The sequence below is a fragment of the Mixophyes fleayi genome, chromosome 2 (genome assembly GCF_038048845.1).
Source record: "Mixophyes fleayi isolate aMixFle1 chromosome 2, aMixFle1.hap1, whole genome shotgun sequence".
Classification (NCBI taxonomy): domain Eukaryota; kingdom Metazoa; phylum Chordata; class Amphibia; order Anura; family Limnodynastidae; genus Mixophyes; species Mixophyes fleayi.
The window spans coordinates 6,236,654-6,258,872 of record NC_134403.1 but is presented as its reverse complement, the minus strand read 5'-3'; the positions used below and the strand labels follow the sequence as shown (position 1 = coordinate 6,258,872).

General features: G+C 43.3%; 1 protein-coding gene across 7 annotated transcripts in view; it reads left to right on the top strand.

Moving 5' to 3' along the window:
* ARAP1 (ArfGAP with RhoGAP domain, ankyrin repeat and PH domain 1) overlaps positions 1-22,219 on the top strand; it is a 141,580-nt gene that overhangs the window by 98,400 nt on the left and 20,961 nt on the right. For all 7 annotated transcript variants that reach the window (XM_075198344.1, XM_075198343.1, XM_075198342.1 and 4 more), the window contains 7 exons: positions 5,187-5,318; positions 8,916-9,051; positions 10,602-10,704; positions 12,184-12,379; positions 13,351-13,390; positions 17,184-17,347; positions 18,143-18,349. In XM_075198344.1, the coding sequence (XP_075054445.1) occupies positions 5,187-5,318; positions 8,916-9,051; positions 10,602-10,704; positions 12,184-12,379; positions 13,351-13,390; positions 17,184-17,347; positions 18,143-18,349 (978 nt within the window). The remainder of the gene's footprint in view (positions 1-5,186; positions 5,319-8,915; positions 9,052-10,601; positions 10,705-12,183; positions 12,380-13,350; positions 13,391-17,183; positions 17,348-18,142; positions 18,350-22,219) is intronic.

The window sequence follows — 22,219 nt, the reverse complement described above, 5'->3', positions numbered from 1 at the left end:
ATGAAAACATCCCTCACTCACCCTCTTTATCTCTCACCTAGACCCAGGGTCTTTATCTGTAGTAGATCCAGGGTCATTGGTTTGGCAAAATAAAACCCCCTGATTGGTGACAGAGTACTAGCTCCTCAGAGCGCCCGGCACACAGTGTCTCCTTCCGCGGATCAGTCATCTGTATATCACATGGGGATGTCCCACAGCTTGATCCCAAACACTGAGCTCACTGCAGATCATTGTGACCTCTTATAAATATACAATAATATCAATATATAACATATAATATAACCTATATATTATAAAAGAAAGAATCATATTCATGGAAAACAAACCTATGTGCGTGTAGTTTGCCGGAGGATAAATGCCGGTGTCAGAGAAGCCACAGACCCAGCACAGATCTCTGACCGCCTGTTATACAGGTTTATCACGGCAACTTGTTGTTATGACGTTAACATTGATTTATGGGCAGGAATTTATACAGACAATTTATCTAACCCATGTATCTCACATTGTTTAGCCCATGAAACGCGTGAGGGGAGCTTTACAATTGCATTGCATGTGAACTTAAGAGCGTGATGTAAAAAATATCAGGTGAAGTCTGGGGAATATTATTGTCTGAGGCGACAAGGGAAAGTTCGATTCTAATTGCCCCCATGGGTAGAAAAGTTTTAAGTGGGAGGGACTACACCAGCATGTAGCCAATCAGAACCCCAGGGCAGTCCTCTATTGTTGTGAGGTGCAGGATGTCAGACCTCAGTCTATATGACACACAGGTCTTCCAGCTTCTTCTGCAGTGCGGGTGACAGCACTTGGAAGCGGTTTATTTTCTGTGCATCGGTTTGTCCTGCTAGACCAGGCCTGTCCAACCTGCGGCCCTCCAGATGTTGTGAAACTACAAGTCCCAGCATGCCCTTCCAGCTATCAGCAGGTTGTCTACTGGCAAAGCATGCTGGGGCTTGTAGTTTCACAACACCTGGAGGGCCGCAGGTTGGACAGGCCTGTGCTAGACGGATTGTTCTGTTTTCCAGGGAGAAATCGGAGATTGTTCTATATGACCTGAGTCCACCTTCAGTTGGTTTTTTTCTGGAGAGGATAATTTTCTCCTTTTCTCCTCCGTATCCATAAACTACAGATTACATTACTAATAACACTACCGGTATTTGGCAGACACAGCGTAAGAGGACACCACGCTGCAAGCGCAGATATAACACGGCTGCTGCACAGGATAAATCTGTGTGCTCTAAGTATTGTACCTCCTGTAATAACCGTTAGACCCCTGCACCAGCCATGACCGGGGAGCTGTAGGGGGGGAGACAGTGCCAGATATTCTGCTGTGTCTGACTCACACTCTTAATGGGAAACAGATTAACCCCTTCTGCAGAGCCATCCTCTTGTCTGTGTGACCTAAAGTGCGCTCTGCACCTCCGCGCAGTGGAAGCCGCCATTATTAATGTGTAGGTCTCTGCACTGCAGTCAGTGAACTAGATTCGCATTATATGGTATTTATGTATCACAGGAACCGGCCTCATACACACGTATAAAACACAAGTCACGCTAGACACCGCTGCCTCCAGTGTCTCCTCCGTTTCGCTGCTGTAATCTTTTCAGAATGTTACTTGTTCCATTTTTCTAAGTTTCTGCGTGAAAAAAACGAATGTAATAATGTATCCGTGGGTCGGAAGTGAGATTTTCAAACCACAGCCCCTAATTCTTATTTCGGTGTTATTATTATTATTACCATTTATTTATATAGCGCCACTAATTCCACATCAGTCCCTGCACCATTGGGGCTTACAGTCTAAAATCCCTAACACACACACACAGAGAAACAGACACACACACAGACTAGGGTCAATTAAATAGCAGCCAATTAACCTTCCAGTATGTTTTTGGAATGTGGGCGGAAACCGGAGCACCCGGAGGAAACCCACGCAAACACGGGGAGAACATACAAACTCCTCACAGATAAGGCCATGGTTGAGAATTGAACTCATGACCTCAGTGCTGTAAGGCAGAAGTGCTAACCACTGAGCACCGTGCTGTCTCTACGGAGCATGACATACTGCTCATATCCTACACTGAAGTGACCAAACGTGGATGAAACAGGCTTCCTGTTGCTGCTCTCTGTCACGCTCTATAAAGTCAGTGGATGAGGTGTGGACTCCCAGGGCTGCCCTGTAAATGGATTTACTTAGTGTTTCCCCAATGTCTACACGTCCTCACAGGGGAACGTCTCTCATGGATTCCATTCTCTGCCAAATAAACGTCAGAGTACAAACACAAAGGGGACATCGCCGTGTAAATCTCCACATTATCTCAGAATCCCTGATGTCATTGATGTCTGCAATGTGTAGTTTAGAAGAGAGAGGATCATCATAAATAGCCATTGAAACCTCCAAAAATAATCTTGCATTGTTCAGTTTACCTAATGTTCTTAGAACAAGTCAGCGGCTGTCCTGAGGCGGTAGGAGCGCTGTGACGCTGCTGATCAATGCGCAGTAATGAGCAGTTACCAGAAAGTGACTGAGTTATGCAGATTCAGAGTCAGGCCTTGTGACCCCCTGTTACAATGTAACCATTGTGCCCTTTGTGATCTGCTCTGTGGTAAGGTGCTGCCATCTTGTGGTGGATGTTAGTACAGCTGCTGTGTCGGATAAACTTTGTTGACCTATTCCTAGCACACAAAACTACACAAGTCTCAGAAGTGCCTCATGCCTCAGTGATGCCACTAGTTCCTAATTGATTGGCTGAGTATTGCTTCATTCCACTGTCCTATGTGCAATATTTTGTTGGATACACTCTCGTTGTATCTAGCTGATCCCTAGCACTGCGTCATTTAGCTGACATCAGCATTTTGAACTGATTTCGCTCTACTCAGCTGAAACCCAATGGCATCGGGGCGTGATGTGCGTCTGTGTGCACTCAATTAATGGGTACTCCTGTAATGAGAAATACTTGTTGCATTGACTCTGAATATAGATGTTCTCTGTACAGCGCTGTGGAATTGGTGACGCTATATAAATAATTGATGATGATGATGTATAGAGTTGTATGCCTGTTCATGTACCTTATCTACAAATATGGTGTTTGCAGTTTGTGTAGGGTGGTGGTTGTTTGCGGTCTATCTCTGCTCAGCTAGCGCAAGAATCCATTAGGTAATTATAATTTGTTCCAGGGATATATTGATCCAGATCATATTCCGTTACAGAGTGCATGTCGTCTCTATTAGATCAGACACCACAGACAGACAGAATGAGGATTTATGCTTTAGGAGTAATGTCGGTGATGTTGGTCTATCCTCATGTTTCTGCCACATATAGTTGTAGATTCCCAGTTGACTCAGGAGTTCCCCGGGTACTCTCACAGCCACAGTCTGTATATTGTGAGTCCTGGTGATCAGCAAGTGACCTGACTGATTATTCCCTCTCTATGATGCTTGGAATATAATTGTCACACAGTAATAACTAGTGGCTGTCAGTGAATAGTTCCTTGTAAAATTATAATTTTACTTCTAATTTACACTATTTGTAGACAGAACTTTTTATAGTTTCTAATATCTGCAAAATTGTAAATGTTACATCAAACTCCAGCTCTACTGCGAGTGCAAATTCTGCATATAGCGAGGTAGAAATGCGCCCACTGCACGCCATTATCTTGTTTTCTGTACCCCGCAGCCTGCGCAAATGTCTGATCCACGGAAGTGCCGCCTCTCTGCTCGGATAACTTCTGCACTTTGGAAGAAATCTAGACGCACTTGATGGATTGAGGCGCATGGCGCTGGTTTTGAGCTGCACTTTGGAGATTTTGCACTTTGTGAATGGGCCCCATTGAATGGGTTGAGATTGTGTTTAATTCCTGTTCTGTTCCTTCTTTATAACAGTAAATACAGCCTTTATCCAATTATTATTATGGAACACAGATATATGAACATTTACATCTCTCATTGTACTTTAAAGAGCAGGTTATCTGTACACAGCGGAGACAGACGTGTTGTGACTGAACCAATATTCATGAGAAATCAGCCTATTATTTTACTAATAACATTGTGTTAGGGATTCCCAGTATGAATACTCCGGAGGTGTGGTAGTGTCTTTATTATTGAACAAGGATCAGACAGGTATAACTAGGTGCAGTCAATGGTTAAACCACTAGTAATTACAGCATTCAATGGTATAAATAACACAGATTTGTCAGGATTAGCAGGTTTCCTGGGAGGGTGGATCAGGAAAGACTGATGTTCAGTTATAACAGAAGAGGAAGCGAGATTCCAAGATTACCAGGTTTGGCAGAAGAAGCAGGATGCCAAAATTACCAGGTTTGGCAGAAGAAGCAGGATGCCAAGATTACCAGGTTTGGCAGAAGAAGCAGGATGCCAGAATTTCAGGCACAAATGGTGAAGTGCAGATTCAGGTTAGCAAGATGACCAAGGCACAGATTAGTCAGGAGGCATAAGACATGGGAGAGTCAGACAAAGGCAGGGTCCGAAGCAGACAGATACACAATATACCAGGGACTAAGCAGTAACAAAGTCAAATGAAGCCGGGATCTGGGAAACAAGATGAGCTACAAAATGTAGGAACAAAGCAGGGGTCAAATACCAGGGAGAATTCAGGATGCAAGCAGGATCTTCACAGAGAGAGCAGCAAGACAAAGACACGAACTGCCACCAGTTTGTAGGAAAAGGCAGTCTAATACAGGCCAGACACAGGTGACCACGATCCATCTCAGATGATGAGGGCTTAACCCCTTACAGGCAAACAGAAACTATCCAGATACAGCAGCACCTCTGTTAGCCCAGAGGTACTGCAGGCCTATTTCCGCTTGAAGGACAGAGTCCTAACACTTTGGGCCTTAGTAATGTCACTGGCTCCTAGTGACTGGATAGGCTGCATTCTCAGTGATGTCACTGGTTCCTAGTGACTGGATAGGCTGCACTCTCAGTGATGTCACTGGTCCTTAGTGAATATTGGTTCACTCAACAAAATGGCTCCCTTCACGGTGTAGACGTTACAGGTCCTCTTTCATGTAGTGTGGTGCCTGCTTCCATATACTGCAAGATAAAGAATGTACTTTCACATAAATAAACAGGATAGATAGAAATTTAGTATTGCGCTTATTTTATTCTGTTTCCGGTTGGTATGTGAAAGTATTCAGTTATTGTTATTTTGTAATATTCTGTTATCTATTATTAGAGATTCCTCGTCTGGACCCGGGAATTATCTCGCAGGAGTATTACGTCATGCATCACTCCATTACACACAATGGCTACCTTTACAAGACCTCGTCCATGACCAAGCTGGTCACTAACAGGAAGGCCAAGGAAGGTAGGTTCTGTGCCCTATTTTAGGTACAATACTTCTTTTTAGTTTTGTAGATACCGCTATATAAATATTAAACTGTAAGTCAAATATAACATTATTTGTTGGGCGGCACGGTGGCTGAGTGGTTAGCACTTCTGCCTCACAGCGATGGGTTCATGAGTTCAATTCCCGACCATGGCCTTATCTGTGTGGAGTTTGAATGTTCTCCCTGTGTTTGCGTGGGTTTCCTCCAGGTGCTCTGGTTTCCTCCCACATTCCAAAAACATACTGGTAGGTTAATTGGCTGCTATCAAAATGGAAAAGTTGACCCTAGTCTGTGTGTGGGTGTTAGGGAATTTGGACTGTAAGCTTCAATGGGGCAGGGACTGATGTGAATGAGTTCTCTGTACAGCGCTGCGGAATCAGTGGCGCTATATAAATAAATGATGATGATGATGATTATTTCCATCCTGTGGTTCTTCTCTGGTCCGTCACCTGCAGAACAGGGAACAAAACCTAACATGCAATACTTGGATACACCCATGTACAAGGCGGAACCGGCAATGGTCTTTGTGGAAGCATCTGAGAAGATGTGAGGTTCTTTCCTTTGTGCTTCCATGAGATGCGTATGTAGCAGCGTTGAATCTGAATCTGCTCGGGTGCCTACTGTATCATATTTCTGCTTCTTTCTCTCAGTGGGTAGCAAAACATCCCAGCTCTTGGATTCTGAGGAAACTGATGGAGTTTAGACTTTCCTTGAATATTAATTGGTGCTGTGAACCCAAGCTGTTCGCTATTGGCCGGTCTCTGCATCTCGTGAATGCTTTCTCATTGACTGATGCCTGGAATCAAGAATCAGATCTAAAATGTGATCATTTGCTGGAAGGTAGAAGACACACAACCCCCGTTCTGTGTTCACTGATTAAGAACCAGCTGCTGACATGAAGAAATAAAAATGGAACGACAGAGGTCGTAGAGTGGTTTTAATAGTCACCTCTATGTTGAACTATCAGTTACCTCTAAAGTGAGTCTTTCAATCAAACCGCAGAAATCCCAAAGAAGTCCATCGATCCCAAGGCCGAGGACCATATATTTCAGATGGAAGCGACGAGCCTTGATGATAACTGGAGTATGGTGTCTCGGATGGACCCTGACTGCTCCTCAAATGATCGTACGAAGGACTCACCAGCAGCCTCCAGAAAGGGACAAATGGCCATCCGATGTAGGGAATTCAGCCTTTCTTATACTGCTTCATGGTATCTTCAATGATCACATAGCACGTAGCTGTATATCGGAATCTAGAGTCCATTAAGATGCTGTACGGCTCCACATGGAATAGTACAGCATGCTCTAGGAAATCGTAGGTTTGTGACCGATCGGTGGACGTTGAGGCTTGATAGTAATAATTCCCCACGATATACCGATATCATTTTGTCATTCAATAAAAGTTTTCTATTAGTGAAAATATTGCCGATAAATATATATTCACTTTTCGCTTTTTCTAGAAGGAGTTAGCCACAAGGTGACTATTTGAGATAATTTTATGATGCCTCAGGTTAGCCTCACTTGCGATGGTTTTATCACCTGTAGACCTAAACGTGAGTCCATCATCCGCCTGTAAAAGTACTGCTTGGAATCGGTCACATACCCTTTCTCAATCTCTCATGTCGCTCTTCTTATGTTGACACTGCAGGTGATGGACTATTGACTATTGATTGCCAAACGCGCTCTTGTGGGGTTCTTGATGATGTCATCACTCGTACCATGCCATAGGTTGCAGTACTACACTAAGCAGACTTCTCTCACTATTGGCCAGCCTAGGACAACCCTTTGGAACGAGGTGCGGGACCATTGGCACACATTATGTACTCTTGGGATGTCTCTACCAAGCAGAAGAATGGTCTTTGCATCTTTTGTATAAAGGTGTTCATGTGGCGTTAGCAAAGCACAGTCTTTGGTGTTGGAATCTCATCCCTGTTATTTGCCAGTCATTTGTCTTTGATAATTATAGGCTACAGTCCCTACATATTGCCTCTGGTTGTGACTACCACGTAAGTGTTAGATGTAAGTGCATTGTCTCTCTACGTCCCGGACATGTACCTATGGTATAGGGTGATTTGCTCACTTTTATTGGACATTATTATTTTTTATTATTCATTTTTATTTATAGGGCGCCACTAGGTGTCCGTGGCGCCGTACAGGGACAAACAGAATTACAATACAAGGTGAGACAGCACAGTACAGTAAACAATAATCACAGTAACTCAATGAGCTCAACGTTAGGGTGGGGGGCATGTAGAAGAATACTAGCGACCAGTTGCTGTGATCTTCCCACGTAACATATATTCTCACTGCTTTACTAATATGCACCTTGATGAGGTATAATTGAGTAGAGGATATTACAGCTTAGGTGTTTTGGTGCACTTAGAGGAAGCGGAAGTTGGAATTGTTACCTCGTCTTTGTTTTCCCCACCATTCTGTGCGTCGGGGGTAGATTTATGGAAGGATGGAGCACTGGATGGCGGTTGAAGAGTGAACACTCTCTAAATACTTGATGATCCTGCAGTTTTGGTTATGTCTTCTGTCAATATACAACAATTAAAGGAGATGCCATATCCCTCTAGAAGAATGTTCCTTTCTACTCTAATTCTAAGACATTTTTTAAGAGGGTTGAAGTTTCTTGGAAGAGACTTTTGGCTGGTGTTCTGTAACTTCAAGCTTCACATACTTGTATTGGAAGATTATCTTTATTAACATAACTTGATTTTTTCAATTCCTTCTGTTTTCCACATTTGGCTTCTCGAGCTGTGAGGGATTTTGTGTTATCAGTTATGTTGAATTGGCTGAATGCTAACCTTGGATCATTCTTGGTCCTTTTCAAATAAACTTGCAGAACGAGGAGACATCTGGAAAGGAGACTTGTTTCTCCTCTTAGTGTATGTACGTTGTGCCAGTAATGGATTAATACCGTGTGAGGTGTCTAAGACCTGACAACCGATTCCAGGTCTAGCTCAAGATTACTCTGCACTTGTCTTTGGTTGGACATCTAGGGAAAACTTTGTAACATCTTGAAAATACCATTTTAGAGCTTCTGGGCTACGATAGATCTGTTGTAGACGTCGGGGAGACCTGCGGCTGGATTCTCTGTACTCTGTCTGTGAAGATTCAGTTTCCAACCACCTGGTCAGACGTTCCTCTCTGGAAATGCTTAAATCTTCAATAGTAGTCTTGATTGTACAATTTTAAGATGATTCATAGCTAATCATATATCTTGTAAAATTGGACATGTCTGAGCTCTCCGACTTTCTCCCTGACTGCGATTGTTCATTAGCAGAGGGTCATATGTCATTTATGTAATTTCGGCTGGTCTGTTTGTGACTCAGTGTTTGGACCACTATGTCTCTGGTGGTCTTGTGCAGCCGCTCCGTTCCCCTCTCACCTTTAACAGTGCACTGTGTTTTTATTACCATTTTTTACAGTATATTGTTGTATGTTTTGTATTAGTCTATTTCATTTGTTGTTTAGTTTTGTGATGTATTTTGTATATATATTTTTTGTATTCTTGTGTTTGTTGGATAGTGTGCCGGGGACTTTCTTTCACTATTTGTGCTTGTGTTGCAGACTTTAGTCGTCGGTGGTGCGTCCTCAATGAAGGGACCCTCAGTTACTATGAAAACAACCACAGCTCCACCCCCAACGGCGTGATCCGAATGGATGAGATTGTGTGTGTAGCCGTCATCCCACAGGACACCCATGGGTGAGAATGACATTACATCTGTGGGGTAGACTTATCAAACCTGCTAAAGTGGAGGTGTTACCTGTAGCAGCCAATCAGATTCCAGCTATCCATTTTATAGAATGTACAAGATAAATGATAGTAAGAATCTAGTTGGTCGCTGTGGGCAACATCTCTACTTTGATACATGTACGCCTATGTGTCTTAGTAATGAAATAAATCCGCTATCTAAGTGGGGTCCATTGTATCACATCTGAAACGCAACAGTTGTACTAATGTTTCAGGAAGTCGTGGAAAAAATACTAAACTTCTTGTTGCTGTGGAGCGCAGGGTGGAGTGATTGGTCGTGTGGTCGGTGTAGGTCTTGTCTCTCTGAGCCATTGAGGGATAAATTCCGGATTCCATGGTGGATAGATGGATGGGAAAAATAATTGGTTAAATACTGGAAAGATGAGAGAAGAAATGGGAAGATATTAATGTATAACTAGGGATGTGCCAGGTGTATATGTAAGGGCAGCAATGGGGTGTGATGTATTAGGAATATTTGTGTTGTGGGAGGAAGAGGATTTGATCATTTATAATGTTGTTAGAAGGTGGATTGAGATATAAGAGAGTGTGCAGAGACCTGGGAAGGGGGGGTACAGCCCCTGAGAGTGTGTGTGACGTTTGTGGCAAGATACAGGAAGATTAAAATACATTTTAATAAAAAGTATTCTATATAGATTAAAACAAAGAATAAAGAAATGAGTGGGTTACAGGTGAAATGGCAATAGATAAGAGGAAGAATGGAATTAACAGTGAATAAAATATATTAAACATATAGAGGCATAATATTCAATTATGTGCGTTGTTCGGAGCAACATCGCAGATTTATCCTCACCCCTCTATGGTCGGCGAAGAGAAATCCGCGCTGTTACTTCGCCTCGGAATGCCTTTGCGGCCGTTCCGGAGGCGCTCCGCGGCAATGTGAATATGCCCCATAGTATAGGAAAATATTTATAATAACTTAAACGTTATTAATTACTATATAGTGCAAAACAATAATCTGAAAATAATATATAGAAAAGGACAATGCAGTACTAGTAAATAAGCAATGCAAACTTGCTGTGCTGCATATAGGGAGAAATGCGTTTCGCCACACGTGGCTTCCTCAGTGAGCTCTGTGTACAGATGGGGTTTGGAGAAGAGCCAGTGATTGCATCTTTTGTACAGTTATCGTCTAGCACAGACACAATGTCTGACCAGTGGCGTAATGGTTAGCACTTCTGCCTCACAGTGCTGGGATCATGAGTTCGATTCCCGTCCATGGCCTTATCTGTGTGTAGTTCGTATGCTTACCTCGTGTTTGTGTGGGTTTCCTCCGGGTGCTCTGGTTTCCTCCCAAACTCCAAAAACATACTGGTAGGCTAATTGACTGCTATCAAAATTGACCCTATACTGTGTGTGTATTAGAGAATTTAGACTGTAAGCTCCAATGGGGCAGGGACTGATGTGAGTGAGTTCTCTGTACAGCGCTGCGGAATCTGTGGCGCTATATAAATAAATGATGATGATGATGACTCTCTTCACAGGTACGAGAGCACCTTTGAGATTTACACCAAGTCTGAGAGATTATATCTGTTTGCAGCGGACACTCCGGAGGAGGCCAAGGAATGGGTTAAATCCATCACCAAGGTATGGAGTCTGTCTCCATCACGCTGCTCTTTACATGACTGATGTTCATGTCCTGAGTAATGTTTATTACACGCATGTAGGGGAATGTAATAGGGCTGTGTACTGAGCAATCCCTGCTCAATGTCTTTGTTTCTGTGCTGGGGAATTGCGAATTGTACTAAAATGTCTCAAAGTGCTAAGAATAGACTTTCCAAATATGTCACAGAGAGCGATTAACGTTATGACCAAATGAAATTGAAGCTTTGAAGATGTCACGGTGACCACGGCTTCCATGTAATACAGATATTTACTATCTCAGCTGTTGCTGTATTGTGCCGGCTGCTACGATCAGCTGGTTTCCACGTTGTCTTTAGTCTGACCCTGTGACTGCGCCGCGCACTGTGTGACATAAACGTACCACTGTCTCTCGTTACTGTGAGTCTCCTGCTGCCGTTGATGTGTTGCTGTATATGGATCAGTTTTCTTTATTCTTATTAAGTCCCCAGTCTCACCATATGGGCACCCAGATAATAGGTTGTGCTGGTGACACCGTGGCGGAATCACAGGGAATGGCGCATATAGTAATGTAATATACAGTGCTGAGCACACTGCTGTACCTCATATAGTGCAGACTATTTATGGTAATAGTACAAGATCTGGATGTTACCGAGTTCTAGCAGAGGTCACCCCAAGGCCTCCGCATAGTGACTTATACTGAGCACAGGACTCTGTATCCTTTTGGAATAAAACAGCAGAACAGACATTGAACACATCGGCGAGAGGTACTGATGATGTACGGCACAGCTGTCCTTTGCTGAATCTTATAAATTGATCATAGTAATAATTTGTGTAACTTGTAAAGATCCAACAACAGTTTCCATCGTTGCCATAAATTCAAATGATGAATGCAAATAAGCTCTAGAAATACTGGACAAATCCTAGTGGGTGATGTGATCAGGGTGGCCAATCAGGGAGAGGCAACCAGTCAGGACTAGATTTGACTCGTCCAATGGACAAGGACTTTCTGGTCATATTTCTCCCCTGGTTCTCCCCAGACCTCTTCTCTTTCCACACAGCGATATTACATGTAAAACGTTGGCATCTGAGCGCAGGGATCAGTGATTCATCTAAACTGAGATTTAAACACAATGTACAATAATCTGTGATTCCCACACTACATGGTTCACTATTGGGACAGTTTCCACCACTAACTATAACACACACACAGGAAGACTGGTGGGCACTCAAGGAGTGGGCTCGTTGAGGGGATACCTTCCCCCTTCTCTGGGCTCAGGCGCACAAACAAGTCAATAATAGAAATACATTTATCCTATATGCTTATTTCTTCCAATGTTTTTAGTTTTTACCTGTCTTTTTCTTCTTAACCTTTACCAAACAACTATATATTAACGTTACATAATGGAGTAGGGGGTCTTAATGCACTTTTTGATCTTATATACAAAGACTTTGCCCTGATCCTCTTCCTCTTATTCCCTTTAGTGTTTTATTCCGCTGAAGGCCGAGGAACTTCTAAGTTATGACTTTGACCGGATTGGTCGGCTGCAGTCTAAAGCAGGGCGGAGCCTGGAGCGCGCTACGGTGGGCTGGTTTTCGCTCTGTAAGACCAATGTCTACACCTACGTTGAAGACAATGACATAGTGGAAGTCATCAACCTGAAGAAGCTTTCAGAGCTCTGTACGTCCGGGTAACATGAGATGAAGTGGTCTCAATGTGTCTGCTGGTCCTGAACACCCATTTGTCCAGATGCGCTTCCAATCTGACCACACACGTGGTTCAGATCTGCCAGTCAGTTTATCCAGATTCCACGGGGCCCTATTAGTCTGATCAGCCAATGACGGCTCATTGTGACATCGCCAGTTGTCTGTGTACAAAACCCAAACATATTCTTAGCTGCACTTTCGGGCCTGATGGCTTAATTCGGCCAAATGGGTTGACCAATCAGCAGTGCTTAGATTACACGAGGTGTCTAGGAGATGGATATTCTCTATCTGACACATAATGGCATAAAGGGTTTGTAGAAGAGATTTATCTCCTGGGTAAGTAGATAAAGGAGATATCCACCAACATTGTACAGTACGGTTATTAATAAATACCATCTACAAGAATCCAGAATGGTCTCTGGCTGCTGTTTCCTGAACATCCCACTCGGCCATCTCTATGGGTAACTGTCAGCCCCTCACCCTTACTACAGACAATCTACAGAACATATATACAGCTTTGTATCAACTTGTGTAAAGCAACTTTTAGATGCCCCTATGAGTGGTGTGTTTTTATCAAATTGTACTTTTCTTAATATCCCTCATATCCTCACTATCCAATATCCTACTGTTCTCTTCCAATTTCCGCTTTTGTGGTATTTATACCAAGGCTCCCTAGTATTCATAACACAGGTCGACTCTAGTCGGTCTCACGCAGCCCACCTAGTATGTTTAGTACACTCAGTGTTCCTGGTATTCATGATGTCAAAAGGTAAAATGACCTTTTATCTACCTATTTGTGTATTGACGATCACCGGTGTGAGTGCAGATTGTTTTATGACCGTTTTGAATGGATGGATTTTTGTCTTTCTATTTTATCGCTAACGATGTAGCGCTGTGATAGTGGGAGACAGTACATTGGTAATGGGATTTTTCTGTCATTTGCAGCCATGAAAGGGAATGAACTTGTTCTGGTGGGGAAAGGAAGGTAAGTGGCATATATGAGTGTCATATTTTGTATATCAGACCTGTTGAATGTATAGTGATCACTAGAGTTATAGTGCAACAGAGACCGTGGGTGATGGCCAGTTTAGGGCTCTCTGAGAGTGTAATGGTTTGTACAATGTGCAAGATTTTTAAATGATGAGTTATAAGATGAGTAGAGGCAAACTTGAATGAATTCTCAACATTAACATCCGGTGCAGAAGACCACGCAGCTTGGAGAAGGGGTTCAATACTGCTTTAGGGTGCTGTTGGCACGTGAGGGCACAATATGTTCCTGGCTAGTGGTTTGGGACAAAGAGACCAATCTACTGTATATTACAAACTACTTTTGAAGTAAAGAATCCGAAGCTAATTAACTTTTTTCTGGGTGTTGTGTGAGCAGCTCCTTGGATGCACCAGTTTAATGAGCGAGAGAGGCCCAAACGGAGAACTTGGCCAATGGTTTAACCATTTTGCATTTAGAGCAGATGTTGGTCACATCGTTCGGTGTCCTTTGGGAAGTTATCCAAAGTGGTTGGTGCATGTCAGGTGCTCCGAGAGGCAGGAGGCACACGGTAAAGCTTGTTAGATCGGTGATTCGAGGTGGAGTCGTAGAGTGCGGATGATTTATCTACCAGCGATGCAGGAACAGCGCACAGAGCTTTATACCTGTTGTGAAAGGAGTCTGGGGGCCGCCATCGTCCTCAGTCTTTCTCTGCATTTTGCCTGGTCCTAGGAAGTAGGAAGATCGGAGGTTTCACAATAAACATGAACACTTGGCTAAAGGATTGGTTTGTTCAGAAGACACTGCTTGCATCCTGGTGTAGGGGAGGACTGGGCACGGTATTCCGTCACTTGGAGTACCGACGCAGAGTATCTCGACGGAAAAAAAGCTGATGAGTATAAAAACGTATAATTGAAAAGTAAACTTACAGTAACACAGACAGCGCAGTTTTCCCAAGAGACTGATGTGTGACCTCTGCTAATTCCAAAGATACCGGATGCCGGCACTGGAGTTTGACGTCAGAAAAGTGAGCGACATGAAGATTTATAAATTTAAAGCAGCAATAGTGTAACCCACTGCCTAACCCTAACCCTAATCCTCAGATTGAAATGCCGCTTTAAATCTTCATGTCGCTCACTTTTCTGACGTCAAACTCCAGTGCCGGCATCCAGTATCTTCGGAATTGGCAGCAGTCACTTACTAGTCTCTTGGGAAAACTGCGCTGTCTGTGTTAATGTAAGTTTACTTTTCAATTATGTCAGGTTATTTTGATCTTTATATTCTGTGCTAGTATTTCAAGTGCTGGAATCCCGATTACCACCGCTGGGGGAACCGTGGATCCTAGTGAGGTTCAGACATTTCATTAGTGGCTATTTAAGCTGGATAAAGGGGTTAGATGAAAGTTTTTTTAGAGCCCTCTGCCCCCTAATCATGGTGGTAATTGTATAGGTGATAGTTGCAGGTCAAGGAAAAGTGATGCAGTTTTAAATGCTACATAAATGTACATTCTCGCAGTTCAGGGCAGTGACAACCTGACACTCTTCACCAGCCACACGGGAGCCCTTTAACCTTCAAAAGAGCCGCAGATTATCCTTCATCTCAGTAATAAGAATAAGTAATTACATTTTAATCAAAGAAACAGCTATCTGTAATAACGTATCAGCAGGCAAGTGTTACAAGCTATAACAAAAAAATAGCACAATAAAGCAGGAAGGAGGTGGGGGCGACAGGTGAAGGCTTGGGGGGCTGCTTGCAACCCTGGGACCACCTGTTGTCCATTACTGGTTTAGGGAAAAAGCTCCCTGAACTTACTTCAGTCATGATGTCCAGATATCGTAGCTACTACCCAGTCATCGTACAATGATAACCATGACTGGGACATAGGTATTCCTGCTTATACCATGTTTAAGGAAGACAGAGTAGGGTAAGAGGGAGGTGGAGTTGCTTTATATGTAAAGGATGATAATACAGGTGGCTGCACCTACAACTGAGAGTATCAGGGTTACTACAGAAATGTGGGAGAGAGGGTATTCCAACTAGAGACACGTTTATAGACCACCAGGACAATATGGGGGAATTATATGAGTGCAGGAACTTATAATAAACTAAAACATACATTATTGCATGTAACTTTGTGCCAGATACCGTATATTAGTAAAAGGAAGCAAAAGCTGATATGGCTCCCCAAGGATGTGGCATTTGTTGTGTTAAGTAAACTGCATATAAGAAATGTACACCAAAAAAGCTTGCAAAGTTTGTCTAAAAAAATGTGCAAACAGAATAAAAGATTGCAGTCAGTAAAAAGGATAACTAATCATTGTTTAAATACATTAGTGAAACAAAAAACAACCAAAAGGAGGAATGATGAGGCTAAAAACTGTAGACAAGGAAATCTCATGCTGTTTTAAGAACTCTTGAAAATTCAACGGGTCAACTACTATAGAGGGGAAAGATAAACCCTGCTGTATGTAATACAGAAGAGGTGTTACTTAAACTCTAAAAACTAATAGTAGATAAGTCAATGGGCCCAGATGGTGTCACATACAAGCATCTCCTGTGTCAAAGAGTCATTCCAGGCGATTGGAGAATGGGGAATGTAATTCTGTTACACAGAGTCAGTAGGGGGGAAAGTGATATTATAGACTCATCAGTAGTAAGGAAATTATAGGAATCATTTAAAAAATAAAAGAAATGTTGACAATTTAGTGTCAATCATATTTCAGGATCCAAGGCAGCATGGATTTGCTGTCCGGAGATCTTGTTAAGCAGATCCAGTAGATTTTCTGGCTTAGTGATAGCACCGGATGGGTCAGTGGATGTAGCTTATTTAGATTTTTAGATTAATACATTTCATCATTTATTTTTTTTTTTTTTAAAATACGGTTTTCAGGAAATGAAACTCTTCATATTAGCCTTAAAGACAGAGGAATGGATAAAGGTTTGGCTAGATGACAGGAGACAGAGGGAGAGATTCAGTTCCAAGTGACGTGTCATCTGACATCATTGTGATGTCAGACTGTGATGTCAGACACTGCACATTTCCACCTACTATGGTAAAGAATCTCCGCTCATATTTCTGAGTACCTCTATGGGGTTTAAGGAATAATGAGAGAAGATTATAGGCCAGACATCCCCCCCCCCCCCCCCCGGAGTGTCTCCATGGACTGTTTCAGAGGCACATTTCATTAAATCGAGTCTTCCCCAGTGTGGTGTAGTATATGGTGTGAGCTCAGGGCCTGTAACCAGCGGAGAATCAGTCCTGGTCCCTTATTGTACATGTGTCATATTACTTGTGGACTACAAGGCACTTTATGTCTTTTTGCAGATGATACAAAGAATGGGTAAAAGAAATGTGTAGCGTTTTAGGGAAAATAGAGGAATGGACTAAAGAGTGGAATCTTAAATTGTAGACTTCAAAATGTAAAATAAAAATGTGAAAGTAGAATAAAGACTGATGTAATGTCAGTAACAGAGGAAGGGACCTCAGAGTTCTAGTATCAGATGATGGAGGGAGCGGTGTGGACACCAGTGGGAAGAGGCCGTAGAATACTTGGTTGTATAGGAAGAGATATTCGTGGCAGGAAGAGGGAGAGAGATAGAAGATCCCATTACGAGTGCCATTTACAGTTCTGGTGGCTCTATCTCCTCCAAACATTCATTAAAAATATAGAATAACTTCAGAGAATATTGTGCATGGACTGCATAATGACCATCTCCAGCTTAGAGGAGGAAAGGGCCGATGTGATGACCTGCAGGCTACTGTCTGTTGTGACCGTATATGTTTTATATGTAGGATAACGTATATCCTGGAAGAGAGGAAGCTGGATTTCTCCGGCTGGGTTGGCGCTATTCAGAAGGCGAGCAGCACCTCTGGCGACACCTTGTCGGAGCAGCATCTGACCAACTCGGACGTTCCTTGCCTTGTGGAGAAATGCATTGATCACATTTCAAGATTTGGTAAATATTAGGGAACCCTTACTTGGAATTTGGGGTCACTGTGCAGAAAATGATTTTTACCATTCCTCACAGAAGGTCTCAACTTTTTCAGCCTCCGACCCCCACCAAATCACTATGAGATATAGGGGAACTATTTCCAGGGCTACTGCTATGCATTCGTTTGCAGACATTGTAATGGGAAGTGGCATTGAATTAAAGGTGGTCATGTCCTTTATCAGTGTAAGAGAGGTGAAGCACCCACTTAGTGTTCAGAAAAAGATGTGAGTAGATGAATTAGAATAAATCAGGAACTACTTGTTGACTCAATTTTAATATTGCCCCAGTATAATTTTTGGGGATAATAATAATTCTGTGGGTTGTAGGGGTAGAAACAGAAATGTTTCTCATTTTGCTTTAGAATTTGACAAGAAATGAAATGTCCGTAAGATTCTGAGTTTTATGTACACAAAGCACAACACAATATGCTGAATAAAATATTGTTATTGAAACTTGATTTATCATAATTGCATCTGCCCCATTATTACTCATATATACTCTAAACTGAGTGCACCCCTATATACTAGTGCAGTGTTTTCCAACTCCAGTCCTCATGGACCCCTAACAGTGCAGGTTTTCCATATCTCTTTGCTGGAGCACAGGTGTAGTCATTACTGACTGACACATTGTAGCAGATCTACAGGTGGAATAATTACTTCACTTGTGACCTGGAAAACCTGCACTGTTAGGGGACCCTGAGGACTGGAGTTGGGAAACAGTGATCTAGTAGAACTGACGGAGAAATGATCTGTCTTGCAGGGGTGGAATCTGACGGGATCTACAGGAAGAGCGGCCAATCCTCTAAGACCACAACTCTGCTGGAAGCGCTGAAGAAGGACGCACGCAGCATGGTGCTGAAGGAAGATGATCACGTGGACAACGTTTCTGATGCCCTAAAGAGGTTCTTCAGAGGCATCGGGGAGGGAATATTTGCAGAACACTGTATGCAGTGGTTACATGTAAGAGGTGAGAGGGCAGAATTAGTACAATTACTGTGTTATTTACCTAAACTACAAATTCATTGCTGGGTGATGTTTAATGAGCCTAACAAGGAACAAAGCCTTACAGCTTGTGTCCACTTTTACTGGATGCCTATAACAGACCCTCTCTGCTGTGCCCTGTACTGTAGCCTCTCATCAGGTGACGGAGAAGGTGTCGATGCCCCTCTGCCGTAAACATTCAATTCAGTACATCCATTTAGTTTTACTTTATTTATCTATATCAGCGCTGCTTGGACGCTCTTTCTGCCGCCTCCTGCTCCCCTCTGCAATGGTTCCTGGCTGGGTGGTCTGGTGACCAGCTAGCCAGTGTAAATACAGCAATTTTGTGGCAGAATCGGACCATACTCCAGGAGCTGTGGCAGCAGTGAGATGATCCCCAGCCTCTTTCAGTCATTAGCCTGACTAGCCTAACTGGCAGAGGTCCATCCCAGCTGTCGGGTCCTGCATCAGATGACAGCATAGGACCTCTGGTGACTGGGACAATGGTCAGGTGACTACTTTGCAGGTAAACCCCGAACTAGGGGATCTGTATTGGTTTGGGCCAAGATTGGGAGATGTCTTTGTTCCCAAGTAGTCACACCTACTCCTTGCCAGGTGACAGGAGATCATCTTAGCGGATCCAGAAGCTGCTGAATTTGAGAAACGTTTTGCCTAAGTGTGTGTGTATTGTGCAATATTATTATTATTATTATCTTTTATTTATATGACACCACAAAGAGTCCGCAGCGCCGTACATAGAGCATGGACAAAACAGAGACGGCATACAGGGCAGTACAATTAAAGCCAACTCGGCTGAGAACAGGTGTGTGACAAGATGGGCCGCCTATGCCACCCTGTCTGTTGTTGCTGGGAACCGGCTGGGCATACTTTGGCACCGTTCCCTTTCGTTATCCCAAAAGCGCCCTCCCACCGCAGTAGGAGGGGCTTACAAATGCTGCCACCACTGGACTCCTTTACCGGCCTCCAGAACCGGGTTTCTTCTGGATAACTGACGCTGCGAGTGTACCCCATTACTGGTGTACCTTGGCTGGTACTCCCTTCTGCTCCATGGGAGATTTCTGTCCTCCCTGAGCTCGCCTTAGGACACCTGCGTTATGGTTTGACAGGTGTACCGCCCCAGTCAAATTCCCCACCTGCCACTGTCCTCGGAGTGGGTCAGGGTTGTTGTGGATGGATCCCCCTGGCCCATTACACTGGCCAGAGCTGCTGGGTAGCAGGCAGAGCAGTGGTGCTGAGAAGCATGTCCAATTAAACCTTCCTGTGCCTTCATGTGCTGGACAATCATACTTCAAAAGGTGTAATTAACATGAGATTAACATGGGTCCTTTCTTCAGACAGTTGCAGAATGCACATTCCCAAAGAAAGGCACAAAACCCCCAAACAAGTCATTTCCCCACATCACAATACACAAAAGATTTCCTTCACAAAGGCTTATTGTATCAGATATATACCTCCGAAATCATGCATTTCCTCTATCAAGGTTAAAACAAACGAGTTTCTTCCCTGGTCTCAGAAATAAAGATATCTCCTTTACCAAAATGTATACACTATCAAAAATAAGTGCATTTGCAATTATATAAATAAGTGCCCTGCGCTATTCCCTTTAAATAAATTTATATGATGTTACTTAAAGTTAATCCCGTCGCAAGGTGCATAGGGCAAAGAGGTATAAGTGAATTCTAGAAATTCTAGAACACTTAGAAGCTAGGAAAGAGAAGGAGGAGAGGTGGAGCGTGAACTAAAGCAAACTGAACCTGTGCTCAGCAATGTGGGTGGACTAACAGGATCACAACAGTGATGGAGATGTGAAAGCAAGGGAGAAAAGGAGAACCAAGGGTCGGGGTCAAGTTTAGAGGTGGAAAAGTGTGGTTTGGGAGCTGAAGGTGGAGGTAACGGGAGGACCAGAGGATTAGAGGGCCCTACATGCGGGAGCTCTAGCAGGCAGGGTGTTGATGGACTGGTGTTAATGATTCGAAAACCCTTAATATTTAAGCCAGGAGGAACCTGGAGTTCCAGATGTTTATTTATAAGGACAAAGAAGTGTGCAATTTCCTTTACATCCTTCCTGAAGTTGACAACTTTTGGGTGAGGCGTGGCAGAAACCTTTATTGGAGATTTTGGCTCAACTACCCATTCTTGGAGATAGGAATGGTAAAGTGGGAGATTTCACCTAGAGGGGATGCTCCCATTGCCTAAATCCACCACTTTTCCAATTACAAATGTTGTTTACTTGACAGACAGCATTAATAGGAAATATGAGATGATTTTGACATTGGTCGATGTTGCAACACGACCATCACAAGCGATAGAGCCCTGAGCAGATTAGTGAGGGCATACAATCTGGTAGGAAAAGATCATTTGTTTGTCCTTAGTGGACCATGGGAAGGAATTTTCAGAATATTTGGGTGACGTAATCCTTGATGCTGGCCTGCCAGAATTTCGGCCTCAGCGGTGGCTAATATACTGGAAAGTAGATGGATAGTCCAAAAAGGATGAAGGAAGCCTTACCATCTGAGGGGATGTTCTCTTTGGTCCAGAATTGGACAAGATTATCTCAGGCCAAAACCTAGTTAATCTGAAAGAACCTAAGGACCAGAAACTTCAGTTCTTCGTTTTTCGGGAAGATCAAGGGGGGACACCTTCAAGGGGCTATTCCTTTGGCTCACCTGGTGGTTACCAAAGGAGTAAGCAGCTTGGACGGGCTAGCATTCAGGATCCAAGATAGCTGAAAAACAAACCGCATGACAGGGTTCTTCTCCACCCCAAAAATCTGTGGTGGAACCACCCCCTATACTTTCAGGACCAGTGTATCAATTCCTCTTTGGACATGTTGGTCAGAGGCATTATAGAAAGAAAATTTGCCTTGTATCTTTTGGGGCTTCAACCCAGGCGGTTTCTTCTACAGGGATGGGTTGCAGTGGCGCAAAACTTCCAACTACAGGGATTATGGTCCCAGGAGGTAAAGCTCCCCAAAAATTACTCATGCTCAGACCAGTGTCAACTGCTCTGCTACAAGTTTGGCCCTTGTATGGGGCAGACAACACCGTGTCTGTGGCGTATATAGACCATCAGGGAGACACTGTAAGTCCTCTGGAGATGGAGGCCACCATATACGCTGAGCGGAACAGTATATCCCAGCAATCTTTGCAGTATTCACCCAGGTAGAAAATTAGGAAGCTGTCGCCCTGAGCCTGTATGCCATTCATATTGGGGAATGATCTTTTACCAGATTGTAGAAATGGGGGCAGTCACAGGTCGGCATGATGGCCTGTCATCTGAAACACAAGGTAGCCCTGTAGTGTACAATAACCAAGGATCCAAAGGTGGACTTAGTGGATGCCACGAGAATCCCATAACAGTACCGATTAGTGTATCTTTTTCCACCTGTTCGTTTGCTTCTTTAGGTACTAAAGAAGGCTAAGAGAGGTAGTATTTCTGGTGGCACCAGACTGACTTAAATGATCATGGTACAAACATTCTAAGCATGGCAGAGGCTGCCTCTAAAAGAAGATCTTTTAAGTCAGGGCCCAAGACTTGGCTCATCTGATTTCAATGACATGTATGCTTCTTCGAGTTAAGGGTCTATCAGAGAAAGTCATTCAGCCCTGACCAAGGCCTCCTCAAAATAATTACCACAGAGTGGGAAAAACTTACATAGGCCGGTGTGAAAGAAGAGGAGTTCTTATTTATATTGTCATGTCGCTGGTCCTCCTTACAAGATGTTGTAGACAGTGGGTTGGGATAAGCTTCTCTTAAAGCCCTATATATCTTCTTCCAGAGAACCATGGCCACTATTTCTGAGGTCCAAACCTTTCTTCACATCCCAACCACCTTT